This window comes from Lissotriton vulgaris, chromosome 9 (assembly GCF_964263255.1).
Source record: "Lissotriton vulgaris chromosome 9, aLisVul1.2, whole genome shotgun sequence".
Lineage (NCBI taxonomy): Eukaryota > Metazoa > Chordata > Amphibia > Caudata > Salamandridae > Lissotriton > Lissotriton vulgaris.
The window spans coordinates 626,159,133-626,174,291 of NC_141697.1; the positions used below are offsets into that span (position 1 = coordinate 626,159,133).

Below are 15,159 nucleotides of genomic sequence, written 5' to 3' on the forward strand. Positions count from 1 at the left end.
TATCTAAATTTCAGATATAATGTCTTTGCAAGTTGTGGTTCAATTTCATTCAAAAACAACTCAAAACAGGGAGTCATTTTAAACATTGGGAATTGTGCTGTGAGCCTTCCTAATGTACTGATTAAAGTGACTTTGTGCCAAATAAAATTCCAATAAATGTTCTTAATCTCGTGCTTTGAATCAGGCGTGAGCAGTGTCGGATTTATCCAGAATCTGCTCAAACCTAAGTCAAGGAGCCACTTACGGAAAAGGGTCAACCAGGGGAAAGTGACATGAATGTCGAGTGCCAGCAACTCACTCAGTGTTTGTCTCTACGTTTCTAGTTCCACACTTGACCACATTCTAACCCCAGTATGACAGTGTTTTATTTATTTATTTATTTTTTGAGACTTATTAAGCGCACAAATACCCATAGGTGTCTTGGCGCTGTGGATCATGTTAGCAAGGAAAAAAACATGGCTATTGATTAAAGAGCCATGTTTTTATATGCTTCCTGAATGTAATCAAGGATGTAATTGCCTTGATTTGGGGTGGAAGGCTATTCCAAAGTTTAATCATGGAAACTGAGAAAGACCTGTCACCCCATGAGATTATCCTATCGCCAGGTATTCTAATTGTTTTATACCCAAATCCTACATCACAGGGAGCACTGGGGTATTTTGCGGAAGAGCCATTTAACATTCCTAAAACCTTATTTTCCCCAACAATTAAGTTGTAGAGGGTTTCACCCCCCTCCCCCCCCCCCCCACAGCTCTGAGCCATTAAGGGCAGCTGTGTGGGCTCTGGACTTTTAAACTTCCAGGGCAGGGTAATGGCCTTTGACATAGTCACATATTGCTTATTTATTTATTAAAATGGGCTTTGATTTCTTTATTTGTGGGTTCCATTAAAGTTTGGAGTCAATAGTAACCCCCAACTATACAAAGTTGGAAACATGCTCCAAGGTCACTCCATTCGATTATATATTATTTTTAAAACATTTAAGGGGTCTCATAAAAATATATTTTGTTTTAATAGGGTTTATTTCTAAACTTTTTAATTTACAATAGTCGTTAAGTCTATTTAAATGATTTTGTAAACCCCTTGGAGTTTGTTACAGCAAAATTGTGTCACCTGTGAAAGTTAACGCGCAAACATGGGTCCTTCCAAGCATTGGGGAATCATGTTGGGATTTTTGAATGTACTGGACCATATCATTAACGTATAAAAGTAAGAAAGTTGGTGCCAGGACGCAGCCCTGGCGCACACCTCTCCTGACTGGAATCTCATCCGTAAGCTCCCCCCGTTTACCCAGCGTACCATTGCGAAATTGCCCTCATGTAACCTTGAGTTGGAGTAGAATCTCCTCTAGTACCACCAGTTACAGCAAATTTTTCCACAGTCGATTCCAAGGAATTGAATCAAATGCTGCTTTTAAGTCAATAAAAGCAACATATAAGTGGCCGGCTCTCAATTTTGTGTACTTCCAGGCTAGAATTGCAAGTCTAAAGACTTGATCTATTGTACCTATTTTACTTCTAAAACCAGCCTGGCTTGGTTAAAGTACATCCCTTTCCGTTATCCAATCATTCAATTTGTCCAGAACTTGTTTGACATAAACTTTTTGCATTACATATATCAGTCTTATGGGCCTGTAATTTGCGGGATCGTCCCTACTGCCCTTTTTGTGAATTGGGACTATCTCTGCACCCTTCCAAGGTTCTGGAATGGGTTGTCCCCCAGCATTTACATTGCATAAAAGATTTATATATGGCGCCCACACTTCTGGGGCATGTTTTCAAAGATCCCCTGATATCTTATTAGGTCTTGGCGCATTGGATAACTTGAAAGCAGCTATAGCAAGTGAGGTGTCTTAAATACTGAACTGTAGGGGAGCAATTTGAGGTAAAACCAAGGGTCCCTCTATGATACTTAAGGGATTGATATTCAACTCAAAAGGAGTGGCGTATAAATTAGCAAAATGTCTTTGCCGTGTGCAGGGGTTAAACAATTGATCTTGGGCCGGATTTCTTACTTTACTGCCATGGGCTATTACCCTCCAAAACATAGAGTGATCACTGGCATTAGAAGCCATTATAAGATCTTCCCAGCTAGCGTCTTCCCAATTTCTACGGGCTGTTTTCAGGATTTTCTTATATTCTTTTCTTTTGTGTCTAATCTCGACTATTTCTTTGGTCTTTATGGCCCTAATAAGGCACCATTTGGTCACTGTGCATTTTTTATCAAACCAAGGAGTAGTCGGCTGCATATTGCCCCTATGATTACCAGTTCCAGACTGAGATTTGGTTAGGTAGGGTTTCATATTCTCTACCAACCTTTGGTAGATCTGAGCTATAGATATATTTTCACAGCCTGATTCTAAATAGGAGGTAAAAAGTTCACAAAAATATTGTATATATTAGTGAGGGGCTCAACTTGGTCCATTATAGTGGGCCGCTTAACTGCCCTCTGGTTGTTGCTCACTAAGTGCGGTATAATCTCTAGCCCCGGGGTCAGTTGAAAGTGTTGGATGGGTAAAAAAACATTTCCCTGTTAGAACTAGACACAGTGGGAAAAGGTCACTCTCCCTTCTTTCATCAACCTTGAAATCCTGTACATAAGCCCAGTGGGCTGCACTTATCGTTACATAATCTATTCCGAATGAGGAATTGCCTCTTGAAAAAGAATTTGAGCATTCAAGGTCTGAGGGAAACCTAAGATTACATGCTCTTAGACCTTTCTCTATAGTGAGATGGAATAGTTGTATACCTGAAACAGAGCACGCCACCGTATTTTCTGACATAAGGAGCAGGCTCCCCCTTGCTGAATCTTCTTCCTCAAAGATGGTATCTAACCCAGTCATAGGTTCATAGCAGCAATTAAATTCACCCCCAACTATAATGGCCCCATTTGGTTCGATAAGATCAAGAACCTCTTCGAGTTGTTGTATTAGCGCTGATTCTTTCGAACGCTCTCTTGGTCTTATATAAACATAACACGACATGTGTATTTGTAAAAGCGCACCTATCACCCAAGGGTCCCAAAGCACTGATTTACTGATGTATATTGTTACCTAACTCAATGGTACTCATTTTATCGACCTCAGATGGATGAAAGGCTGAGTGTACCCGCCGGGATTAGAACCTGTGACCATGAGGTTGAAAATAGGTCCCTAGAGTGGATGCATTAGTCCACTGCACCACCAGACCAGGATATTAAAGAGATGCATCTGGGACTTGTTTGTGAATGCTAGTTTTAATCCCAGGATATCTTATGAACCAGTGGGCACAGTTTCTATAATTGCATTTATATTGATTTGTATCCAGATTAAAAGCCCACCCGACGGTCTCCCTCTTTTTGACTGGGGGGCTTCTACACTGAATGTTCTGTACCCTATATTATGTAATGGCTCTCTTGCCCATGTCTCCTGGAAGAGGCATAGATCGAAATTGCCAATATAATCCTGCCATTCTGGCTCATTAAGTTTTTGTGAGACCCCCGCTATATTCAAGGAGACCATCTTCATGAATTTCGGGGTTGGATGTATAAGTGTGCTAAAGGAGTGATCAAGCATGGCCATGCAGCCAAAACCCACTGTCTCAAAGGGAATTAAATGCCCCACTTCCTTGTAGATCTCATCGCTGTAGGTGTACATCCTGGGTAGCTTGGTTCCTATCTCTTGCACTAGATGTGCCCCCCATAATTTGTTCATTCATGCCCGCTCGTTCAGTCAATCTATAGCTTCTAAATTATTCGGCCCCTCCATCGCTTGTGGAACAGTATTGCATCTATCTGTGCTAGATTTATTCTGTCTGAAGCTGATTTTAGAATCGAAAACAGAATGTGTCTGTAGGTTCATGGTTATTAAGTTATCTGCAATAGATTTTGAGTGGAAAGTTAGTTAGTTTTATGTCGAACATGTTCCTCTCTTCTTTCTGGATCTGATCAGCCTTTTTTATGCCGGATCTTATTAAGGAAAAGCTCTGTCGTTTGGTTCTAATCCAAAGTGGTAATTTATTTATAAGCGAATCCTCATCTTCTCCAGTTTCCTGCTTTAATCTGGGGATATTTGTCAAGAAGACATTGTAAACATTTGGCTTCCCCTTATTCAGATGATGAGATAGTAAGTGAATCCTGCAACTGCTGGTAGCCCCTGTCCTCCCCCTGCATTCTTGGGTTTAACCCAAACTTTCCCTGACTAGCTGGTACAGGCCCAATGACAGAATAACACATGTTTTCAGAGAGGAGGCAGTCCCGAGTTGCCATGTGAGTTAGTCACAAACTTAACAGGCCTAGATGGATGATGAGATATAGAGGCCACATGTTTACTCTGGTTTGCTGCTTCATTTGAAGGGTGCTTCAGTGCTACTCTGGGTGGTAACCTAATTTCCCAGAATGTTCCCTGTTATCCAATGCTTTGCTCTCTTCTGTTGGGGTTATAGATGGTTGTGTTGTCAAATCCCCAATCATCCTTTGGAGTACTAGGACTTTGTCTTGTACTGCATTAAGTTTTAGGCAGAGTTCCAACATAGGTGCATGGGTATCTATTGGTTGTGTTTGAGTCTCCGCTTCCCTCCTTGTAGCTTGTGACAGTGTATTATATGACAACAACAGAAAATCTGCGGGTCTCAAAGAGAGGTGTGTAGACAGACGTGTCAGCAGTACATACAACAGGGGAGGAGTCTCAATTTAGAGGACGGATTCTCATCATCCACCGAAGTGGCTTCATCATTTGGGGATCTCCTCTTGGCTGCACACTAATGCAACCAAGGAGCTACAACTCCTTGCTAGTGTAAAGGAGGAGCTCGCAGATGTTTTTTTAACGTATTCCGAAATTAGATCTCCTAAGATCAATGAAGCATAAGGCAGTGTGGTGAGTATGTGGTGCAGTGTTTGAAAAAAGTGAGTTAAAATTGACTACCAGGGGAAAATCAGTTTATTATGTATCCCGTGGTGTCAATGGTTAAAAAACAGTGAGGGCGCAATCTGAATATATGTGCGAGCACGCTAATGAAGAGGTCTACATGTTTCAGCCAATCCAGATCTTACTATGATTATGGCTTTCTTGAGGACCTAGGTGTAACTACTGTACTGCAAGTTTGAGAAAACTTTGCACAAACTGTGAGAAATGATACAATCATATAACTGTGGTCGTCAATCTGTTGGCACTGTAGGTAAAGGGGTTGTACTCCTGTTGGAAAAACAAGAAAGATTCATATGTACATGCTGACAATAAGTCTTTATCTATATATAAAGGAAGGACACATTTTGTTGAAAATGTGAACATACTGCAGTCCTCAAACATGGATAAATGAGAGCTCAGTATCGAAACCTCTTACCCGTATCAAATCGGGAGGGAACCCACCGCTTCTGGCAACGCTCTGTGAAATATAAGGAAAGAAAAAGAAACTAAGCTCTAGGAAATGGGGATATAATGTTACAAAATGGTAGGCCCACAATGCCCCACCATTATGAATACATTTACTAGTCACGCACTGCCTTTCTTCTCAAGAAAAGCGGAGAGGTCAGGTAGTTCAAGGATATATAGCGCAACATGCCAAGAAAAATATAGGGATAAGCACTACGAAAAATAAACTCTACGGATGAGGAACACATCTGAATTAAAGGTCCGCTACCTGCTGTAAACTGCACCGCTCGTGGCATTGTTAAGTAAAATGATAAATCATTAGTGCATCAAGTGTTTCCCTTACCTAATCTGTCGTTATCCCGGGCCAGATCTTGGGAGTCACAGGCGGTGACGTTTGGCCAGGGCTAGGTTTTAAATACAAGTTCAGGGCGTTGATAATTGCCCGCACCTGTAATTGGTAAAGTGATCCTGACGGAACAGTGTGACATGCGTCGCGATTAGACGACATATGACGCAGTCTATGAGAACTACACACAGACTCAGAAAAGCTGGGAAATGTTGTTTCAAGTGGTTGCCAATGTAATCATCAGGTCGTTTGGAACTTAGGAAAACTGGGAGATGTACTTTTGAGTAGTTATAAGTGTTGTCGTCAGCTAGGGCCAAACCGACCAACCCTTGTCAGGCGTTGCAATAACATGCTAAATAGCGCAGTAATCACGGGAAACTCGGATGTATAGTGTCAACTCAGCACAAACTCCCTGATGTTCTGTTTAGTGACATTTATAGCACCCCTAGTGGGCAGATTGCTCCAAATCTCTTTGTGTTCCCACTGGGCGCTACTTTATACAATCCAGGTGTAGTAGTTTGGATGTCATCATCATGGTGTCCATATTAAAACATCATTATGATGTCCAAATTAAAACATCCCATGTGTTATTAAACCTAGCTGTGGATCCTCGATGGATATCGGGGCTATGAGGGAAATTGTGCCCTGTACCCGTTAGCGGTACTTTTCTAGCCAGGAACCGCAGGACCGAATGCTATGTGTACCTGTTTTTGCACCCAAGCCTGGCCGTCTTCTTTCATTGCCCTTGAGCATTTATACATGTTTGTCACAGGTTTTTATTCTTTTGTATTTTATTTTGAGTGGCAGTACTACATATCACTCACAGTGTTATAGCTAACAGCATGTTTTATAAAGGGTGGTAACTGGTTACCAACACCCGGAACTTTTAATCCCTCGCCCCGCCGTAAGTCACCGCCTGTGACTCTCAGGATCCGGCCCGGGGTAACGACGGATTAGGTAAGGGCAATTCTTGTTGCACTAATGAATTCTCATTTTACTTAACATTGCCATGAGCAGTGCAGTTTACAGCAGGTTGCGGACCTTTAAATCAGAGGTATTCCTCATCCGTAGAGTTTATTTACATTTTACATTTTTTTAAACCATCTGTAGTTCTTGTCCCGATATTTTTCTTGGCATGTTGCGCTATATATCCTTGAACTACCTGACCTCTCCGCTTTTCATGAGAAGAAAGGCAGTGCGTGACTAGTTGTTTTTTCCCTAATTAAAACTAAATATTTAATTGTAACATACCAATGACGGTGCTCCTTGATTTATGTTGATAAACCCACACGATTTTTAAATGTATTCATAATGGGGGTGCATTGTTGGCCTACCATTTTTTAACATTATATCCTCATTTCCTATGGGCTTAGTTCCTTTTTCTTTCTTTATATCTCACAGAGCGTTGCCTCACACCCTGAGCAGTTGCCATGAGTGGTGGGTTCCCTCCTGATTTGATACGGGTAAGAGTTTTCGATACTAAGCTCTCATTTATCCATGTTTGTGGACTGCAGTATGTTCACATTTGCAATAAAATGTGTCCTTTCTTTATATACAGATAAAGACTTATCGTCAGCATGTACATATAAATCTTTCTTTTTTTTCCAACAGGAGTACAACACCTATACCTACAGTGCCAACACATTGACGAACACAGGTATATGGGTGTATCGTTTCCCACAGTTTGTGAAAAGTTTTCTCACACTTATAGTGCAGTAGTTACAACTAGGTCCTGAAGAAAGCTATGATCATAGTAGGATGTGGATTGGCTGAAACATGTAGACCTCTTCATTAGTGCACTCGCACATATATTCAGATCGCGCCCTCACTGTTTATTAACCATTGACACCACTGGATACCTAAGAAACTGATTTTCCCCTGGTAGTCAATTTTAACTCACTTTTTTCTTACACTGCACCACATACTCACCACACTGCCTTATGCTTCACTGATCTTAGGAGATCTAGTTTCGTACTACATTAAAAAAACATCTGCAAGCTCCTCCTTTACACTAGCAAGGAGTTGTAGCTCCTTGGTTGCATTAGTGTGCAGCCAAGAGGAGATCCCCAACTGAAGAAGCATTCCACTTCGGTGGGTGATGGGAATCTGTCCTCTTAATTGAGACTCCTCCCCTGTTGTATGTACTGCTGACACGTCTGTCTACACACCTCTCTTTGAGACCCACAGATTTTCTGTGGTTGTTATATATGGATAGGGGACTTGTCCGTGAAGGTGTATATATTTCCCTTGGACCCTTTCTTCACCTGTTGTTATATTGACAGTGTATTATATTCAATATCTTCTATTTGCCCTTCCGGTGCTTCTTCTACGTTATCTGCTAGCAGTGAGTATCTATTAGAGCAGTCTATATGTATGATATCTCTGTTTGTAGAGATTTCTTGGTTCCTGGCTGAGATGTCCGACCTAGAGGAAGTGGTTCAGGCATGACTGGACATTGCCTTTTTTGGGGGTTATTCTGGGGTTGTGGAACTGTCGTGCTGTGGGTTTGGTGAACAATAAGTGTGGGGCTACACAATCTTACAAAGGTCGCTTTATCCTTTTTACTATAGTAGGACAAGATTTTGTTTGCGCCTTTAGTATAAGCTCCTTCCCATTAGCCAACATAGTTTCCACTTCCTCAATAAGCTTGTCGATAGCTGCTATAGTGCAGTTTTCAGCTGCATATTTACCTGACTTATTAGTCTTTGCTATCTTTTTCCTTGCCGCCACAGCCTCTGTGCCTTCCTTTTCCTCATTAACTCCAAAGCTAGTTCTCATATACCAGATCTCTAAACATTGGGTCTATTGGTATTGAAGTATAGAAGGCCTAGATTAGGGCAAGGACGTGGATAAGCAAAAGACAAGTAACAGCAGTTATACACGGCTTATAAACCAAACTATAAATGAAATGCTCGTCAGTATACAAAACTACTATGATCAGAAATCATTTCAAGGAACAGATAGTAGGGGAAACACAGATTTACACCTTCAGCCCTTCCAATATGTATTGGCCTCCAATATGAAAACATTGGTTTGTCCTTTATCTAATTTTCTAATTTAAGGAGGCGCATACAATGGTCCCAGGAACAACAATGAACTATTTCTGACATCAGCGTCCTGTACTAAAATAGTTTTAAGTCAAGTAGGATGACATGAGTCTATTTCCAATTGGTTAATATTTGTAAAGGGTAAAATCCAATGCAATGTAATGCACTAGAAGGAGTACTCGAAGGAGTATACAATCTTACCAACATCGTCACATTTCTTTCAAAAGCTTAGGGAGGTGGCCCAGCCAAGCCTTTTCTGGGCTCTGACGGGTGCAGAAGGGCCCGCCCTTAGCCTGGGCTTTGTCCGGGTGCATCTTGCGCTGTGGGAGCCCGCAAATAATTGTAAAGCGCCTCCAGGTGCTTTTAGATGACGTTGGCAGTAACGACCGCAATGAAGGCTGGGGCTGGTGATCCTAGTGCCTCTCTCCCCCTCTGCAGAACGGCTGGGCAAGAATGGGCTATCCGTGCTATGGGAGCCGCAAATGATTTTAAGGCTCCTCCAGGCGCTTTTAGATGACGTTGGCAGAAATGACCGCTTTGGAGGCTGGAACTGGTGGTCCTAGTGCCCCTCTCCCCCTCTGCAGAATGGCTGGGCACAGATGCAAGAACGGGCTCCTTTATTATAGGAGGAACTTAATGTAGTAGCAAAATCCTCTGAAAAAATGTGTCAGAATGGGGGTGTTTGTCAGGTTTGACGAGAACGCAGGATTGAGTGAGGTGCAGAGAAGAAGCTAACCGTACATTTCTGATTCTGGAATGGGTTTCCACACATCCCTTAAAATCATGAGCGTTTAAGAAAAGAGGTTATTGAAGATGGGAAGGGGGGTTAGTTCATTAAGCTACATTGCAAAGTTTTTAGGTATAAGGCAAGACTGTCTTGGCAAGAGCAGAGGCAGCAGTATAAAATCCCCTCCTGCCCTATCTAAAGTATATGGCAAAATCCCACATTGTTGTGGCTACATTGCTACCACTTAGTTTGTTTCTGGTCCAGCATTTGTTCCTGCGCTCACATTGTGTTTGGTGCCGCGGTTCCCCTCCCGATCCCTGCTCAGCTTGCCTTTTCTTTTCATTGATTTGCTTGCTTAACTTTGAACTTACCATTCTTTCGTCATAAACAGAGTTAGTTTAGTAGTGAAAAAATCATGCACAGCATATTCCTATTATGAGTATGCTAATTATATGTGTTGTGCTTTTGTTCAAAGCAAAGGGTCAAGGGTTCCTTTGATGACCCTGAGGCGAAATTTACTGGCACTACAGTGTCTCCAGTGGTTTCACTTTCCGCATTTTCCCCAGGTTCCTAATTACTGTATTTATGTTGTGTTTGGCTTCTCACTTCCCCTCCTTATCCCTGCTAAATGTGCCTTGATTTTCCTTTTCACTGACATGCTTTCTTAACTTCAATCTTACCTTTCTTTGTGGATTCAATTAACTTTGGCTATTCTTTTTCAGTGCTGTGCACCTCCAGTCCTGGCTCCAGGCCAGGTGCAAAGCTCTACATTGTTTAAAATGGGTGGATGAGTGGTATTTGTTGTAGGCCACTTTTGATTAACTTACAGCTCCTCTGAATTCCGATCAGTGGTACAAAACTGATTATCTACAAACTTCAACAAAAATATTCATCTTGGAAAATGGATGTGATACTGTACACACCCAGGAAAATTGCTCCCCAGGGAGGTAAAAGCTTGTGGAAGAACAAGTGGAAGGCACTCAGATGTAGGTGCTGGAGAATAATGAAAGCAAATGAGTCATTGTGATAGAGAAAGTAATAAAGTAAGCAAAAAATGAATCAGCACATGAAGCCAAACTTGGAGCATGTATTGAGAGAATGCCAGATAAATTGTATACTTGGAAGCATTTAGTATAGGACTGGATCATATACATCTCCCTTTTACTCATTAAAGTGACTTGGCTAGAATTTAATTTTGTGTTTGTGTAAAAAGAGCATGAATTCCATTTTGGATCGGTTTTGTTACAGAAAAATGTCAGACATCCAGAGTCTGCTCTAGAGTGTGAATATCATACAAGAATTAGGTTTTAATGAATAATTGTGTATCACCTGCATAATGGCGAATGAGATTCTGCCTCTGCATGGGACAAGGTAAAAGACTTAAGGTACAGGGTGATCAGGGAGAGGCTAAATGTAGCCCTAAGGATCTCCTCACGACAATGAGGCTGTATCACAGATGTGATCATCAATTTCTACAAGTTGATGATGATTTTTCAAGTACAATGTAAACAAATTGAGAAAGAACACAGACACAAAACCCGATATGATAATCCAGGTTTTGGATTATTCTAACATGATCAAATATTTTGTCTGCAGCTGAAATGTCGAAGAGGACAAGAAAACAGGTATCATTATGGATATGCTAAATGGCATCTAAAGTCTTGAAGGTGGCATTTTCAGTTCTGAATCAGAGCAAAAGCCCAATTAATAGTTCTCCATGTGGTGTTGTCTGTTCATGTAGGTGATTAAATGGTTGGCGAAGCACCTCCTTACAGTTATACCTACTTGTTGGACTTGGCCCTTTCTGCGGTGTCATCCCCAAAGTTTTTGCCTTCATCCTGCTGTTTTCTGAACCCTTTTCTGTTTGCTTTTAGGACTCTTTACACCTTACTGTTGCTAACCAGTGCCGAAATGCCTGTGTTCTCGCCTTAAAACAAGGTAGAATTGGCTTATGCTTAATTGGCATATTTAATTTGCTTGTACGTCCCTAGTAAAATGGCACTACCTATGCCCAAAGCCTGTAAATTAAATACTACTAGTGGGCCTGAAGCACTGATTGTGCAACCCACTTAAAGAGCACTTTAAACATGTCTCAGGGCTGCCATTGCAGCCTGTGTGTGCAGTTTTAAACTGCCAGTTCAACCTGCCAAAATAATCCATTTGCCAGGCCCAAACCATCCCTTTTAATACATTTATGTCACCTGTAGGGTAGGCCCTGTTCAGCCCAAAGGGCAAGGTGCAGTGTATTTAAAAAGTAGGACATATACTTTTAAGTTTTACATGTCCTGGATCGTAAAAAACTCTTCAATTCATTTTTCACTACTGCAAGGCATACTTTTCCCATAGGATAAAATTGAAGTTACCTCATTCCATTTAACAAATTGTAATTTACAAATGGTAACAGGTAAAAAGTTCATGTTTGGTATATTTGGAATTGTAATTGGAAATCCCTAACTTATGGTGAAGTTGGATTTTCAATCACAATTTTGAACATGCCACTTTAGAAAGTTGGCATTTTCTTGCCCCATTTGGTGCATGCAGCCTGTTTCTGGGTTACATGATTGGGAGAGCTGTTAACAGTTGGGCTTAGTGTATTCCTCCTAGCCAGCCACATACAATAGGGAGCTTAGGTGTGCCTGGATGGGCCATCAATGGCAGGATGGGAGGTAGGAATTGGGCCCAACCCCACTTACACTTGAATAGGCTGTTTCCTTTCTCCATGTAGGGGACCCCAGTGTACTTCAAAGGCCTGCTTATAGAAGCTTCTCCCCACTTCAAAGGCACAACTGGGTATAAACATTGGACCTCTGATGCCAACTCTTCCGACCTGACGAAACTCTGCCAGGAAGAAGGACTGCTGGGCTGCTGAAAGGACTACCACTCTGCTGGACTGCTGCCCCGCTGTGCTCACCCACTGCCTGTTGCCTTCTTGCCTGCATGAGAAGGCTTGAGAAGGACCTCACCTGCATCTCTTTAATTCAGTACCCCAGAGTGACCCATGGCTTGCTGGCTGGCCTCCTGATCTGAAGCCTCAGGGGCACATCATGCTTCTTACAATCTTGCATCTGCACCTGGACTCTGCCATCTGTGAGTCTCCCCTGCTGAGCTTTGACACCCCAGTCCCAAACTCTTGGAAGTGGGTTTAAGATACTCTACCAGCCTCTGTGGATCCAGCGGAACGGACGCATCTCTTCTGTTCACAGCGTAACCCAGAGCAGAACTAATGCATCGCCACAGCTGCATACATTGGACCCAAACGCAAAAGAAGAGGCCCCCTACTTCTTAGGTGGAAGTTTCTTAAAGTAGCGAGAAAATAAATTATTGTACAGATTCAAGGCAACCATTCAAATATAATAATTAGTGCTAATACATGAGCAGTAAGAAACAGAAAGAACCAAGGCAACAAAAACTATTTATCAAAAATACAAATTATCATTTATTTTAATTATTAACAATTAGATGACCTGTGGTATTCATACATTCACTTTCATGTCCTTCAATCAATATTCCCATTCTAACTAAATTCAGTTTAAAAATATACTTGAAAAGATGATAAGTTGACACAATGCACGTGCGTATCGGCACACAGGGTGCCTTCGTCAGGAAGAGGGCCACAGTTGGAACATATGATTAATCTACTGTTGATGGTTATACAATAACCAGTTGTGTTTTAGGATCAAAGAAAACAATACAGTTCTTGATATGTTATCTCAATTGTCGAAAACTTTGATTAGGGTGATAACGCAAGAGAAACACTGTTGTTGTATCATTTAGTTTTAATTTATGTTCGCCCTTTTTAAAGATATGCCTTCTATCAGACCTTGCAATAAGGATTGCAATTTGTTGTGACAGATGGAAACAGACTATCATGGTGATGTACAAAGTGCAATGAGTGTTTATTTTGTCTTTTATTCCAATATTTACTAGGATTCAATACGATTAGGAAGGCTGTGTAAATATCGGTATTGATGAATTCTAAGATTGATTTCGACCGGTACGGAGCCTCCGGATATGGGGTTCCTACTCTCAGCTGCTCTGCATGGAAACTAAACATATCAATAACTGTATCGTTTTCCTGCTCTATTTCGATTTGACGCCATGCAGACACTCAGAAAGTGCCTTTTCCTACAGAGGCTTGCACAAGCTGCAGTTTGTGCACATCCATGCCCCAAATGCCAGGCACCATGTTGTGTCTGGCACATGGTGCATGGATGTATGGGGCCCTCAATGTGCCCCCAGGCCCACCACTTAGCACTGACCCATGGGGGATCTGCTTGTGGGGTCCCAAAGACCCTTTCTGGCTGCCTTTTCATGGCAGTGGGACCATCATGAAAAGGAAATTGGAAACAGACATCCTAATCTCTATTCAATGCCTGCGCAGGCACGCCTCCACTGTAGGGATGGGAGTCTGACTGCCCCCCTAAGGCGATCCTAGATCCTGTCAGAGGCAGCGGTCTTCCCGACAACAGCAATGCCCGACCACCAGTACAGGACAGGTTTCTGTCCTATTCTCTCTAGTTTTCAAATCACCAGGATTTCTTTAGGACCTAAGTGATTAAGATTGCTTTCCTTCTAACTAGTCACAACTCAGTCTACCTTACTTTAGGAGGTAAAATATTAGGAAAATAACTTGTTCTTCATTTGTGCTCATGTTTCTTCAGAAGACACTATCGTAAACTATTAGTTTCTAGGCTTACTAAGGCCTGTAGAAGGAGTCACAGATTTCCATGTAATGTATAGACAGGGAGATGTCTTAATGTTCCGGTCCTCCTTGAACTTAATTCCTTTGGTGCTTCATTTCTCTTCCTGAATATTGTAATTGAATCTTGTCTTTTCTTCCAGGAAAGCGCATTTGTCTCGGGGAGGGAGTTGCCCGCATGGAGCTCTTCCTGTTTTTTACCACCATACTGCAGCACTTCACTTTAAAAGCGGATGGAAATCCAGATAATATCAACCTCACTCCAGAGATGAGTGGATTTGGAAATGTCCCTCGCCGGTATCAACTCCACCTCATTCCTCGCATTGGATGAACCACTGGCATATTGTTAATGTGAACGTCTCATTTAATATAGGAACAATCTGTGTACTTTTCTTAAAGGAGGACACAAAATTTAGAATTCCAAGTTTGTGTAAACTGTGTGGTTTAAAACTGAAAGTATGTGATACACTAAGGACCTGATTTAGATCTCAGCGGATGGGTTATTCCGTCACAACAGTGACAAATATCCTGTCTGGTGAAATATAAATCCCATTGGATGCAATGGAATTTACATTTCAGTGGACAGATTATTTGTCACCGTTGTGACGAAGTAACCCATCCACAACTATCTGAATCAGGCCCTATGAGTACATAAATGAGCAAATCCTGCACATGCTAAAATAATACTCCTGATATTTGCATGCAGTCTTCTGAGTTCCTAATCAATTAAGAGCTGGACAAATACAAATGGGTTGAGAAGTTAATTATTTATTGAGGGAGTCACATGTATTGAGTCACCTAAATGCCTTGTGAAATCAAAGTGACATTAACCCCCTTTGAGCCCTGATCATAATCCAGGGTTAGCCCATAATTCCTTTTTGAATTTTTTTTATTTATTTATTGGCATTTTAATAAACAACAAACATTACGAACAACCAGCCAGTTGCTTACAGACTCTTATTAGCCTTCCATTTGTGTATTATTATACCTATA

The 15,159-nt window shown here is 41.5% G+C and overlaps 1 protein-coding gene across 2 annotated transcripts in view; it reads left to right on the top strand.

Annotated features, from left to right (window-relative positions):
- LOC147691984 (cytochrome P450 2G1-like) overlaps positions 1–15,159 on the top strand; it is a 339,761-nt gene that overhangs the window by 305,969 nt on the left and 18,633 nt on the right. Inside the window, exon 9 of one of the 2 annotated variants that reach the window (XR_015299981.1) lies at positions 14,310–14,917. Coding sequence is in view for 1 of the 2 variants with exons in the window: in XM_086938274.1 (XP_086794400.1) it covers positions 14,310–14,497 (188 nt within the window). In the remaining variant the exon portion in view is untranslated. Of the gene's footprint in view, positions 1–14,309; positions 15,104–15,159 lie in introns of those variants that run through there. The other variant, XM_086938274.1, reaches the window with a different exon arrangement.